This window comes from Odocoileus virginianus, chromosome X (assembly GCF_023699985.2).
Source record: "Odocoileus virginianus isolate 20LAN1187 ecotype Illinois chromosome X, Ovbor_1.2, whole genome shotgun sequence".
Lineage (NCBI taxonomy): Eukaryota > Metazoa > Chordata > Mammalia > Artiodactyla > Cervidae > Odocoileus > Odocoileus virginianus.
In genome coordinates, this window is record NC_069708.1 from 13,919,049 (window position 1) to 13,932,320 (window position 13,272).

Sequence of the window (13,272 nt, forward strand, 5' to 3'; positions counted from 1 at the left end):
ATACAATAATACCATGTAACAAACACCAAATACCTACAACTCAGCTTCAACATTTATTAACTCATGGGTTATTTTGTGTTATTTACAACCTACCCACCCTAAGATTAGGCTTCCCAGGTGGTGCAGTGATAAATAATCCGCCTGCTAACACAGGAGACACGGGTTTGATCCTTGGCTTGGGAAGATCCCCTGGAGAAGGAAATGACAACCCACTCCAGGATTCTTGCCTGGAAAATCTCATGGACAGAGGAGCTTGGCAGGCTACAGTCCATGGGGTCACAAAGAGCTGGACTCAGCGATTGAGAATGCACCCTAAGATTATTTTGAAAAAAAAAAAAAAAATCCAACTTTGTATTATTTCCTCCTTAAATATTCTTAAATTCCCTTTAAACCTATAGGTTTCCCCTTCTTCCCCCTCCCCCTTTTCTTCTTGCAATTTATTTGTTGCAGAAACTGGTTGTCTGTGCTACAGTTTCTGATTTCACCCCTGTGGTGTCTTTAATAAGTCTTTTGTATTTCTTGCAAACAACTAATTAGATCTAGAGGTCTAATCAAACTTGAGCTTTATTTTTCTTTTTTGCAAGAGTACTTTATAGTATTAGGGTGTTATACAGGGTATTTTAAAAAATTACTTTCTATTTTTTTTACTGGTAAATAGAAATAGAATTCATTTTGTATACTTATTTTTATATCAGCCATCTTGCTAAACTCATATTAATTGTAATTGTTTATATATATATTAATAGACTCCTTTGAATTTCTACTCAGAATCCTATCACCTGTAATTTTTTTTCCTTTCCAATTATGTTTGCTATAGGTTTATTGTAGATGCTCTTAATCAGGTTAAGGAAGTTCCCTTCAACTTCACAGTCTGTGAGAGTTTTAATTATGAATGGATTTTGGATTTTAACAAACGCTTTTCCTGCATCTAATGATAATGACTTTGTGGATTTTTCTTTAGTCTGTTAATATGGTGGATTGGTTTTTAAATGTTGAACCAGCTGTGCATTCCCAGCACAAACTCTACTGGGTCAAGATGTATTATTCTTTTTGTAGATTCAGTTTGCTGAATTTCAGATTCTTTTGCTAGATTCAGTTTGTTAATATTTTGCTGAGGGTTTTTACATCTGTGTTCATAAGGGATAATAAATACCCATATTCAAAATTTATTGAATTTTTGTATCAGGGTAACGCTGGGTCATGAAATGAGTCAGGAAGCATTCTCTTCTACTTTCTTGAAGAGTCTTTCCTCCATGTCTCTTTCTTTCTCTTGTTCATTGAGGGCTTTAAAAATTTATATTTATTTTTGGTTAGGAGAAAGACATTTATTGGGAAATACTGTGAACTGTCTCTCAGCAACAGTACCAACGTCAATCTCCATATATTACCTAAGTGGCATACAGAGGAGGCTGATGAAACCTTTGGGAATTCTTCCAGTACAAGCCAATATGTGTTGTTAGTCATAACTACAGCTTCTGTGAGGCATAAGCTCTTTGGAAACCTAAATAGAACTGAGGCATTTTTGACAGGTTAAGAGACCAAAATAAAAAAAATCCTGACCTTGTGAAGCTTATGTTATAGTGTACAGAGTATCTTACAAGAAATGATTTTAAGCTTAAAAAAAGTTCCCAGTAAAAATTTGTGGTGTGGTCATATGTGGTGTAACGAGAGAGGAATGAAACTGATTTTTACCAGGCACTCAGGAAATGAATGTTATTTCTTTTAGCTCTAAGTGCAAGGAAACGGTTAGAATTTAGGTCAACATGGAGGAAATTTCAAACACATGTTTAACATTTATTGCTGACTTGGATGAGGCTCTAGTAGGCAAGGGAAGGGATGACAGATTCAGGGACTCAAATCATATCCAAGGATTAGACTGATGGGCCTTGTCAAGCAAGATGAAATTTACCAAGGATAAAGAAGGTAAGGTATTTGGGTTAAAAAAAATTGATTTCTCATCTGGAGAATGTGAGAAATTTAATTTGGTAGCAACACATCTAAACAAAGCTTCCAGGTTTGGCTGATAGTATTGTTTCAAATCTTTCTCATTAGCATTACATGTCTACCATATGACATTCTAGACACCAATTCACTTTTCCAACAAGGAATTCTTTTTCCCCTCAGCTGGGAATATCTTCTTGTACCGCCAAAGTCCTACTCAACATCTCAAGGAACATACAGTCCAGTGGGCCTCTTCTTCATTATCCTTTCTCCCTCTATAGTCTTTGCAACTTTACTGAGTTCAGTTTTTCTGCAGTAAACTGAACATAATATATAAAGTATAAAATTTCAGTTTTGAAATATTATACATCCCATGAAACCATCATCATAATCTAAACAACAAATATTTTCATCATCCCAGAACTTCTCTTATGCCCTTCTGTAATCCCTCCTTCCCTCCTACAGATCCCCAGGAACTAAAGGTTAGTTTTGATTTTCTAGAGTTTTATATAAGGGAATTATAGTGTGTTCTCTGTTTTGCCTAGTGCTTTTGAGTTTCACTCATATTGTTGTGTGTTACCAATAGTTCCTTTCTTTTAACTGCATCCTATTGTATGGATATGCCATAATTTGTTTATCCATTGACCTGTTGATGAAAACATTAAAAAATGTTTACAAATTTAAATTAAAAAAAATTTTTTTCATGAAAAAATTTTAGAAACTAAAAAAAATTGCAATAGGTGTGTGGCCACTGAGTTTTTGTTAGTGCATTTCTTTTGTCCTTGGAAATTCCTTTAGGTTCTATTTCGAATCTGTTACGCCATTCATCCCTCCCCCCATACTCTGAAGATATTTTTTAAGCATTGTTGTTGTTCAGTCACTCATTTATGTCTGACTCTTTGCGACCCCATGGACTGTAGCATGCCAGGCTTCCCTGTCCTTCACTATCTCCTGGAGTTGGCTCAAACTCATGTCCATTGAGTCAGTGATGCCATCCAACCATCTCATCCTCTGTCGTCCCCTTCTCCTCCTGCCTTCAATCCTTCCCAGCATCAGGGTCTTTTCCAATGAGTTGGCTCTTTACATCAGATGGCGGAAGCATCGGAGCTTTAGCATCAGTCCTTCCAATGAATATTCAGGGTTGATTTCCTTTAGGATTGACTGGTTTGATCTCCTTGCTGCCCAAGGGACTCTCAGTATTCTCCAGCACCACAGTTCGAAGGCATCAATTCTTCTGTGCTCAGCCTTTTTTATTGTCCAGCTCTGACATCCATGCATGACTACTGAAAAAACCACAGCTTTGTCTATATGGACCTTTGTAGGCAAAGTAATGTCTCTGCTTTTTAATACGCTGTCTAGGTTTGTCATTGCTTTTCTTCCAACGAGCAAGCATCTTAATTTTCAAGGCTGTAGTCACCATCCACAGTGATTTTGGACCCCAAGAAAATAAACTCACTGTTTCTATTGTTTCCCCATCTATTTGCTATGAAGTGATGGGATTGGATGCCATGATCTTCATTTTTTGATGCTGAGTTTTAAGCTAGCTTTTTCACTTTCCTCTTTCACCTTCATCAAGAGGCTCTTTAGTTCCTCTCTGCTTTCTGTCATAAGGGTGGTGTCATCTGCATATCTGAAGTTATTGATATTTCTCCTGGCAATCTTGATTCCAGCTTGTGTTTCATCCAGCACGGCATTTCACATGATGTACTCTGCATATAAGTTAAATAGCCAGGGTGACAATATACCACCTTGACGTACTCCTTTCCTCATTTGGAACCAGTCTGTTGTTCTATGTCCAGTTCTTTTTTTTTTTTTTTTTTCTTTTTCTTTTTTTTCCATGTCCAGTTCTAACTGTTGCTTCTTGACCTACATACAGGTCTCTTAGGAGGTAGGTAAGGTGGTCTGGTATTCCCATTTTCCAGCTTGTTGTGATCTACACAGTCAAAGGCTTTAGCATAGTCAGTAAAGCAGAAGTCAGTGTTTTTCTGGAATTCTCTTGCTTTTTCTATGATCCAATGGATGTTGTTGGCAATTTGATCTCTGGTTCCTCTGCCTTTTCTAAATCCAGCTTGAACATCTGGAAGTTTTCGGTTCACATACTGTTGAAGCATAGCTTGAAGGATTTTGAGCATTACCTTGCTAGCATGTGAAATGAGTCCAATTGTGTGGTAGTTTGAGCATTCTTTGGGACTGGAATGAAAATGGACCTTTTCCAGTCCTGTGGCCACTGCTGAATTTTCCAAATTTGCTGGCATATTGAGTGTAACACTTTAAAAGCATCATCTTTTAGGATTTGAAATAACTCAGCTGGAATTCCATCACCTCCACTAGCTTTGTAGTGATGCTTCCTAAGGCCCACTTGACTTCACATTGCAGGATGTCTGGCTTTAGGTGAGTGATCACACCATCGTGGTTTTCTGGGTCATGAAGATCTATAGTTCTTCTGTGTATTCTTGCCACCTCTTCTTAATATCTTCTGCTTCTGTTAGGTCCTTGCCATTTCTGTCCTTATTGAGCCCATCTTTGCATGAAATGTTCCCTTGGTATCTCTAATTTTCTTGAGGAGATCTCTAGTCTTTCCTGTTCTATTGTTTTCCTCTATTTCTTTGCATTGATCACTGAGGAAGGCTTTCTTATCTCTCCATGCTATTCTTTGGAACGCTGCATTCAAATGGGTATATCTTTCCTTTTCTCCTAGCCTTTTGCTTCTCTTCTTGTCTCAACTATTTGTAAGGCCTCCTCAGACAACCTTTTTGCATTTCTTTTTCTTGGGGATGGTTTTGATCACAGCCTGCTATACAATGTTACGAACCTCTGTCCATAGTTCTTCAGGCACTCTGTCTGTTAGATCTAATCCCTTGAATCTATTTGTCACTTACACTGTATAATTGTAAGGGATTTGATTTAGGTCGTACCTGAATAGCCTAGTGGTTTTCCCTATGTTCTTCCATTTAAGTCTGAATTTTGCAGTAAGGAATTCATGATCTAAGCCACAGTCAGCTCCCGGTCTTGTTTTTGCCGACTGTACAGAGCTTCTCCATCTTTGGCTGCAAAGAATATAATCAATCAATCTGATTTCTGTATTGACCATCTAGTGATGTCCATGTGTAGAGTCATCTCTTGTGTCGTAGGAAGAGGATGTTTGCTATGACCAGTGCATTCTTTTGGCAAAACTCTGTTAGCCTTTGCCCTGCTTCATTTTGCACTCCATGGCCAAACTTGCCTGTTACTCCAGGTATCTCTTGACTTCCTACTTTTGTATTCCATCCCCCTATGATGAAAAGGACATCTTTTTTTTTTTTGGTGTGAGTTCCAGAAGGTCTTGTAGGTCTTCATAGAAGCATATTACTGAAAAACCTTGGTGTCCTAATTCCAATTTATGATGCAGGTTTGAGTCTGTTCCTGGCATCTGTTATTGCTCACTGGTTTCTGTGTGCACCTGTGTATTTTGACTTGCTGGTCACTGCCCTGGATAAAGTCCATGCTGTGGGTGGTTAGGAGGAGCCCTAGGATAAAAGTGCTCTCCTTCAGACACTTTCATTTGTCTATAACAGATATATGGAAGTATTAGTAAATAAGAAACCTCACATCAAGTGCATAGCTGGACTTCCCCTGGCTTTCCCAGGCTATATGTATCTGGGTGCAAATTCATTTGGGGTAGACCAGTGGCCACAATGTTTTCAGGGGAACTTTGTTTTCCTTTTGCTCTGCTCACTGACAAGGCACCCTCTACAGTCCCCTGGTGTGGAAGGGAAGTAAGGGAATGCTTATCAGTTTGCTCTTAATCTAGGGGTATAGCTTTTTGCAGTCCTGACAGTGTGGGATGGGTCTCTTAACTGATTCTCCTACTTATACAAGCCTTACTGGGTCTTAACCTTGGTCCTCTGGCAGAGAAGTTCTTAGTAATAGAAATGCCCTCATGGCAAAGTGGACCATTTTGGAACTCTCATTTTTACCGCTCTGATTAATGGCTTTCATATAAAAATTGGTCAGAGTTCCCCAATACCTTTTCAGGTACTCAGTGCATTTAAAGTAATTTTCAAGAACATATTTTCTGCAGCACTTTTCATTTTTTTCTACCAGGAGGATTGGTCCAGACAATCTAGTCTACCATTATAGGAAATAGGAAGCAAATCTGCTTTTCTACTGTCATTTCTCAGGCTTCCCCCAGAGGACTTAAGAGTTATAGGTATTGGTGAGACCTAATTTATACAAATGATCTGACCAGGAAGAAGAGGTCTAGAATCTACATAAATATTTTCAAGAGACATCCATATATGGCAACATTCAAGAACACATTTTGTAAAATGTAAATATCAGTGCTAACATAATAACATCACTAGCAAAAGGACTTAGACATCACTGTCCTCACTAATACTTAAACTGTTTTTTGAAGATTGGACCCAAAGACGGCATCAGAGGGAAGGCTTCTACTTCCTTTATGTGGGCCTATGTTTCCTAGTATAAAATGATGGCATCTGAAGTTCTTAGCTCCAATGTGCTAAATTTAAAAGTATTTTTGGGAACCCTGGAATAGCTGAAAGAAGTGATCAAGCAAAAGAGATTAACTAAAAAAAAGATTAACTGAAAAATCCCTTTAATTAGTAAAAAACTGGGTGAAAAAACTATGCGTCTATGACCTTGATGCCTTTAATCTCTTTTAGTTAGGTTCAAATAAGTATTTTGGACATGAAGAGGTCTCTCTTTTGAAGATATCTCTTTGGTACTAGATTTCTGATATATATTGCCAAAGTACAGACAAAGGTAAAACTACCAGCATTTTTCAAAAACCAGCAAATTATAACATTAATAACAGAAATAGATTTTACCAAACTATACAGTAATCCCTGACTCCTCTCAGTTAAAAACATGTCTGAAAACTGCCTGATTTTAACCTGCTTTCAAAGCTTAAACTTTCTAACAGACACACATTTTTAAAGACCTGGCAGGGTAAAGAACGAAGCTTCTGTCTCCCTTCTAATAGTGAAACACTTTAAATACCTGGAGTGACAGTGAATCCTGGCATCTGAGTTTTTCACTGGTGGTGGAGTGGAATGGGGTTGGTGAGAGCATGTGGAGGGGCAAAGAGAGGGTACATTTAAAAAAAATGCAATTCTAAAAGGCTGGAAAGAGCATACAGGCGACCAGGGCTCTGCTAAGAGATCACGATGTGACTATGACCCGACTCGGCCTCTCTGTAGACCTTACTCCTTCTGTGTGAAACAAAGACCTGACTCTATAAATAGGAGCTCATTTGGGGCTGATAACAGAATTCTCGGCAGACTCATTTGAATTGTGTTTGGCTAATAGAGCAAAGAATATATTAAACAGGTTTTACCCTATAAAACAGCAAAATATAAAGGTGAAAAATGGCTCGCCAGGCTTCGTTTATATGAGAAACCAAAAGAACACAACACAGACATACCATTCCTGAAGTTCTGGAGAAGGAATGAGACCTGCCGTTCCATTTTTGGAGTTTTCCAGTTTACCCTGCCACCAATTGTGATCGTCCTTACTAATAATCTGGATAATGTCACCAACTCTGAATCGAATGCCAGCTTCTTTGCAGGGGATGAGGTCATCCTTAGCTGGATCATATTCAAATTGTGCTCTTACATAGATCTATAAAACAGGAGTTTGTAAGAAAAAATGCCATGGTGATACGAAAGAAAACAGTCAGCTCTAACTGAATAACCACAGACTAACACTACAATACGAACAGGACACTAGATGGTGAACACAAATATGATGCATGGAAATACAACACAAAAAACTGCTACCACTAGAACAATGTACTATTTTTGATGTGTACAGTTACAAATCTCTGCTCTTTTTATTTGGATAGAACACTTAAGATACTTGTTCAATAAAGACTTAACTTCTGCTTTTACTATAACAGAATAGGCTTAAAATTATAGTGAAATACGCTTACCGTTTGAAAAATCTGCATATATGTAGCTGATATTATGGGTAAGTTGTCATGACCACGTGGCAGGCTTTAAGCCATAACCACAAGCATTCAGGGAAGGTTTTAACCCTAAAGCAGCACGATACGAAACTAGCAAGAACTCAGTGTTGGGAACATGCTATAAAATGCCTCCAAGACAACTGGCAGTGTGTCTACACACTGCTGATAAACTTAACTGTAATTTAAACATTTTAAAAAAGCATTTAAAGGTAGTTTTATTTTTCAAATAGCATTTCTACTTTATATTTGCATTTTACTCTTCTTAGAGAAGAAAAATGAATTTAAATTCTACGTTTGCCAATGTAACACTTAAAATCTGCACAGAGCTTCAGGAGATGGATAGTTCAAGGCTCTGAGTTTTATTATATGTAAATGTAACTAGTAAATATAAAAGGAAACAGATTAGCATACAAGGGGTTATCACAGTTATGAATTACTGGATTTCTAAACAATGTAAAACAAGGTGCTAGAAATTTAGTATTGCATCATTTGAGTGATTTCTATCAGGTGCTAGTTTATGCAAATCTTAACTCCCAATTTGATTACTTTTAACAGCACATTTCAAGAAAAATTCCATAAAATTTCTATCTTGAAATTACATTTGAATATTAATATTAAAGTCACTGTAAAACCAACCTGAAGGGTTTGGAACTATTGTGTTATTATTCTGTTTGTTTCTTTTCAGAAATCCAGCCTATAAAAGTTATAAGTCTCTGTATTTGCACCTAAAATTTATACTCGAAGTGCCAGCAAATAAAAGTTGCTTGTCTCAGGCAGCACTTAACTTTTCATGTTTGATTAGGACATAAAGCCAGGATTTTTCTGTTGTTTTTTTCCCATTGTATACAGCTTTTAGAAATACACATGCAGATACAAATTAAGAAAAAACCTTCAAACTTCAGATAATTATTGCTTAAAAATGTTCATTGGCATGTACATTTTAGTTATTCTTAGAATTTGAAGAATTTGGCAGCCTTTATTTATTTATTTATTTTTTTATGTATTCCCCATCCCGGTCCCCCTGGCAGCCTTTAAAAATTTATTTCCACCCCAGAGGCAGGCCCATAAGATCCCCAAAGGCAGGCCCATAAGATCCCCAAAGGCTGAATTCTTAACCATCAACACAAAATGATCAGGTTGAAATTACAATAACCATCACAGCTACAAGGATGTTAGGGAAAAAATCCTTATAGAGAATTAGTCATGTGTAATGTGTTAAAATGAAATGGTACAAGCTCTCAATGCTCAAATGTTATGGTCCAAAATGCAGACATTATGGGATGGAAAGGGTTAATAAAGGATTGGCTATTAGCAGCTCAGTTTAGAGAAGTTTCTATAGAGGATATCTATTCACCTGTCGTCCTTTTGGTTGGGTAGTTGATGGCAAGTCCTGTAGAATAAAGCCAACCCAGGAGAAAAATTTTCATTTACTTTTCAAAGAGTACAAGGTAATTTGTGTGTTTTGTTACATTATGGTTAAAAAATGAGCTAGATTTAAGTTGTAAAGAGATAATATACATTATTCCATTTCTCATTAATGTTGAGTTATCAAAAAAAAAAAATCAAACCCAGGCCATTTAGCAGCAAGCTGAAGAAAGCAGGTAAATTTAAGCAGAGAGAAATGTGTTCTTAAGAAACAACTCAGCATCTTCAACACAAAAGCCACTGCAAGTGAAACAGCCTATTTAAAACCCCTCCCCCCAAAACTCAAAAGAGCTGTTGCCCTTTTCGACTTAGTCACTGCAACCATTTAAGATTTTGAAAAATTCAATGGTTGTATGGATTTTTCACCATTTTAGAGTTGTTAAATATTAACTATTATAAATGAATTCCTTTGGTAGCCTATTTTGAAGTTGCAAATATAAGTCACAGGAAATTTTCTAACATTTCTCTTACTTATATCATTCCATCTGAGGTGATCTCATATTATTTATAAATTATCTCAAATTATTTACAAATTTACCTCATAAAAATGATATATTTTTAAAGGGCAAGTTAATAGGAAAAGAGTGATACTGCTGTATCATTAGAACTCTCATTTTTAACAGCAATATCAGCAACTTAAGAGATTTTGTTATTTCAAAAATTCACACATCTGCACCTATAAGTGCTCCCATTTGCTTATGTAAATTAAAAACAATTCTTTTTACTTTCCAAAATGTATAGTTCTGAAAAAAAGTAAAATTCCAAGTTCAAGTCAAAATATAAAGTACTTTGTGTTAAAGATGTGATAATAGCGTGGCTTAAGTGCAGTTTGAAGCCAGTTCCTTTTGCTTTTCATATCCAGGCAAGGCTTATAATTCACAGAAGTATGTGCACGTACCACAATAACAGAGGGCACACCAATTCGTAAACTTAGATAGCGGAAACTAAACATGTTGCTGATATCACTCAGAATAGACAACTACAAAGCCCGAGAATACCCAAATTCCTACTCTGCAAAATTCTTACATTTCTTTATCTTTCTCAAGTGAAAAAAAAAGTTGAGAAATTTCAACAAATTTCCATTTACATCCTCTGCATAAGTTTGAGCAAAGTCATAGACAGTAGCTGGGTGACACAGAAATATTTTGAGAATGACCAAAGCAGTCTTGAACTACATTTCTTCAAATTTAACTAATGAAAGGTATTTTCAATGAGAAGAACAAGATTTTCCAGGAGTAAACTGCATTGTAGCTGTAGTAGCCTTGTATATCGGCAGAAGACAATATTTCCACTGAACACATGTAACTAGAACACTCATGGCAGGTGGCACCAACAAAATTGTCACACTTTGCTGTGTGGAGCTAGAGTTCTTACCGAAACAGAATTGTTAGTGCTGCTATGACCATTAGCTGGGGACTGTCTGGAAGTGGAGGGGGAATCTCTCTGAAATAAGACACAAGGTTCATTAACACAGAACACCAGCACAGAAACAAGAGATATTCACATCAACAGTTACAACCACAGTCTGACAACCATTTCCTTTGAGGTTTTAGCTGTAAAGGTGCCATACTGACTTACTTGCATGATTTCAGAGAAGCATGAAAAAATGTTTGTGCAGTCTGAAGATTCACATAAGTGATGACCGTGTCATTCATTAGTCATTTCTTTCCTGTCTCTAACATTCTATAAACTTTGCTTTTTTAAAATGAGAACCCGAAGGGTGACTTGATATTAAAATCCTATCAACTACTGTAAAGTGACAAAGATTACTATAACATTGTGCTCAAGATCCCAATTGCATATCTTTTTAAATTGAAAATTAGGTTTTAAAAGTATTTAATAATCTTTAGGTACCTCAATATCAAAAGTTACTGAATGACACAATTTGAAGTGAAGTCGCTCAGTCACGCCTGACTCTTTGCAACCCTATGGACAGTAGCCTGCACCAAGCTCCTCCGTCCATGGGATTTTCTAGGCAAGAGTACTGGAGTGGGTTGCCATTTCCTTCCCCAGGGAATCTTCCCAACTCAGGGATCGAACCCAGGTCTCCTGCATTGTAGACAGACGCTTTACCGTCTGAACCATCAGGGAAGTGAAGTGAATCTCAAAAAAAGACTTCTTATGTTGCAATCACCTTCGAATCTTTCTAGGCTAGATATTACTAATAAGGGTAAAAGATAGTTATAGACCAGAGAAGAAACCTTTATTTTTTAAGAATATTTTAGCAGATTAATTAAAACAATAATCTTGAGCCTCTACAAATATTACACTTCTGGCAAAGATTCCAGCCGTCACAGCCAACTATACTATATGACATTCAAAATCCTTTCCAGGCTCCACTCCCTTGTTGTCCAAATCAACTACAATGTTAAAACAAGGAGAGGATGAAAGTATTTAAAATTTTAGGTGAGTTCTTGGAAATCTTTGAAATGTGCAGGTCCGCTCAAAAGACATTTGCTTTTTCTAGAAGACTTAAAGAAAACTTCTGGAACCTGTTGGCTTTTAAATAATGGGATCCCTTAGATGAGGACTCTCAGATGTTAGTGAGCAGAATGTCTAGGTGCCACCCCCAGAGACTTATGTCAGGGCCAGAGCGTGGGGTGGGGGTCCCCACTTTTACCAATGGCCAGGGTGATGCTGAGGTAGGTAGCCAGAGAGCCTTTCTTTAGGAAGTACTGTTGTAGCTGGGAAGAATTCAACCACAGGCTTGAACTCTGCCAGAGGACAGGAGAGTCAAAGAGACTGGTGGGGGAGGTACCTTTATTCCTACTATTCAGAGGTTGAGAAGGTAAGAGGGGGCTCTTTTTACTTAAGAGCATAGCATTTATATGTGTTCTACTGGTCCCACCTCAAAACCAGTTCAACCACTCGAAAACACAAGAGAAACTTGTATTAATAACGAACACTATCTTCTGGCTAGAGAGGTTGAGAAGGTAAGAGGGGGCTCTTTTTACTTAAGAGCATAGCATTTATATGTGTTCTACTGGTCCCACCTCAAAACCAGTTCAACCACTCAAAAACACAAGAGAAACTTATATTAATAATGAACACTATCTTCTGGCTAGTGAGCCAAAAAGACAAAAACCAATCGCATTTACTAAATTTCTTCCAAGATGTGAAATGGTATGAGGACCACTTATGATTTTTAGAATATCAGAATGCTTGACATAAAAGATGCATGTGACAGTTTTTCTTTTCCAGCAAGGTTTGTGTACTAGGTAACAAATTTCAAAACTATGAATCCTGGAACAGAAGCAGTTCTGTCTTTTGTTTTGAAATATAACTGAAGTTCCATAAAAAGCCACCAAGAGGAGCTCAAGACTTGATATAACAGAAACCCCACTTGTCATGGCTCACTAAAAATATACTTGACGAAACTACAAATTCTTATACATATCTTCAATAGGTTTAGGAAAAACAGGAAGCCTCTGATTTTTCTTGTGAAATTTACATCACTACTAGAGACAGGAAGAAACATAATTTCTCCCTCAACTTCTCCTAAGTACAAATTCAATTTTCTAGATGAGTTCCAATGAGTTGCCAGCCAGTCTTAAACATTCACTGGAGGAAATGTGTACTTCATACTGACGTTACACATACTTGGAAGGTGCACATGAAAGTGTGAGCTTCAGAAAAAAATATTCAAACTGAAGGTGCAATGACCAAAGGATGCCCTCACTTAGGTTGGTTCATATTTCCAAATATAAAAAGAATGATTTTTGAGTCTCACTTGCTAGCCAATAGCAAACTGAATAATATAGGTTGGGAAAGCTACAGTTTCTCAAGGATAAGCCCACTGTAAGAAAGGAACTTGGGGTTTGTATTACTTTAGAACACTTACTTGTTTCCAAGTCAGCATTCCAATTTAAACAATTTCACAGAACGTTGCAAAAACCTCTATTCTGCTAATAACATCAGTTATCAATTCCTCATAGGCT

General features: G+C 37.0%; 1 protein-coding gene across 16 annotated transcripts in view; it reads right to left on the reverse strand.

The window, feature by feature from the left end:
• The window catches only part of CASK (calcium/calmodulin dependent serine protein kinase), a 378,632-nt gene that overhangs the window by 29,491 nt on the left and 335,869 nt on the right, over positions 1 to 13,272 (reverse strand). For 8 of the 16 annotated variants that reach the window (XM_070461875.1, XM_070461874.1, XM_070461873.1 and 5 more), the window contains 3 exons: positions 10,709 to 10,777; positions 9,264 to 9,299; positions 7,367 to 7,563 (listed from right to left, as the gene is read on the reverse strand). In XM_070461875.1, the coding sequence (XP_070317976.1) occupies positions 7,367 to 7,563; positions 9,264 to 9,299; positions 10,709 to 10,777 (302 nt within the window). The remainder of the gene's footprint in view (positions 1 to 7,366; positions 7,564 to 9,263; positions 9,300 to 10,708; positions 10,778 to 13,272) is intronic. The other 8 variants (XM_070461880.1, XM_070461878.1, XM_070461870.1 and 5 more) reach the window with 3 other exon arrangements.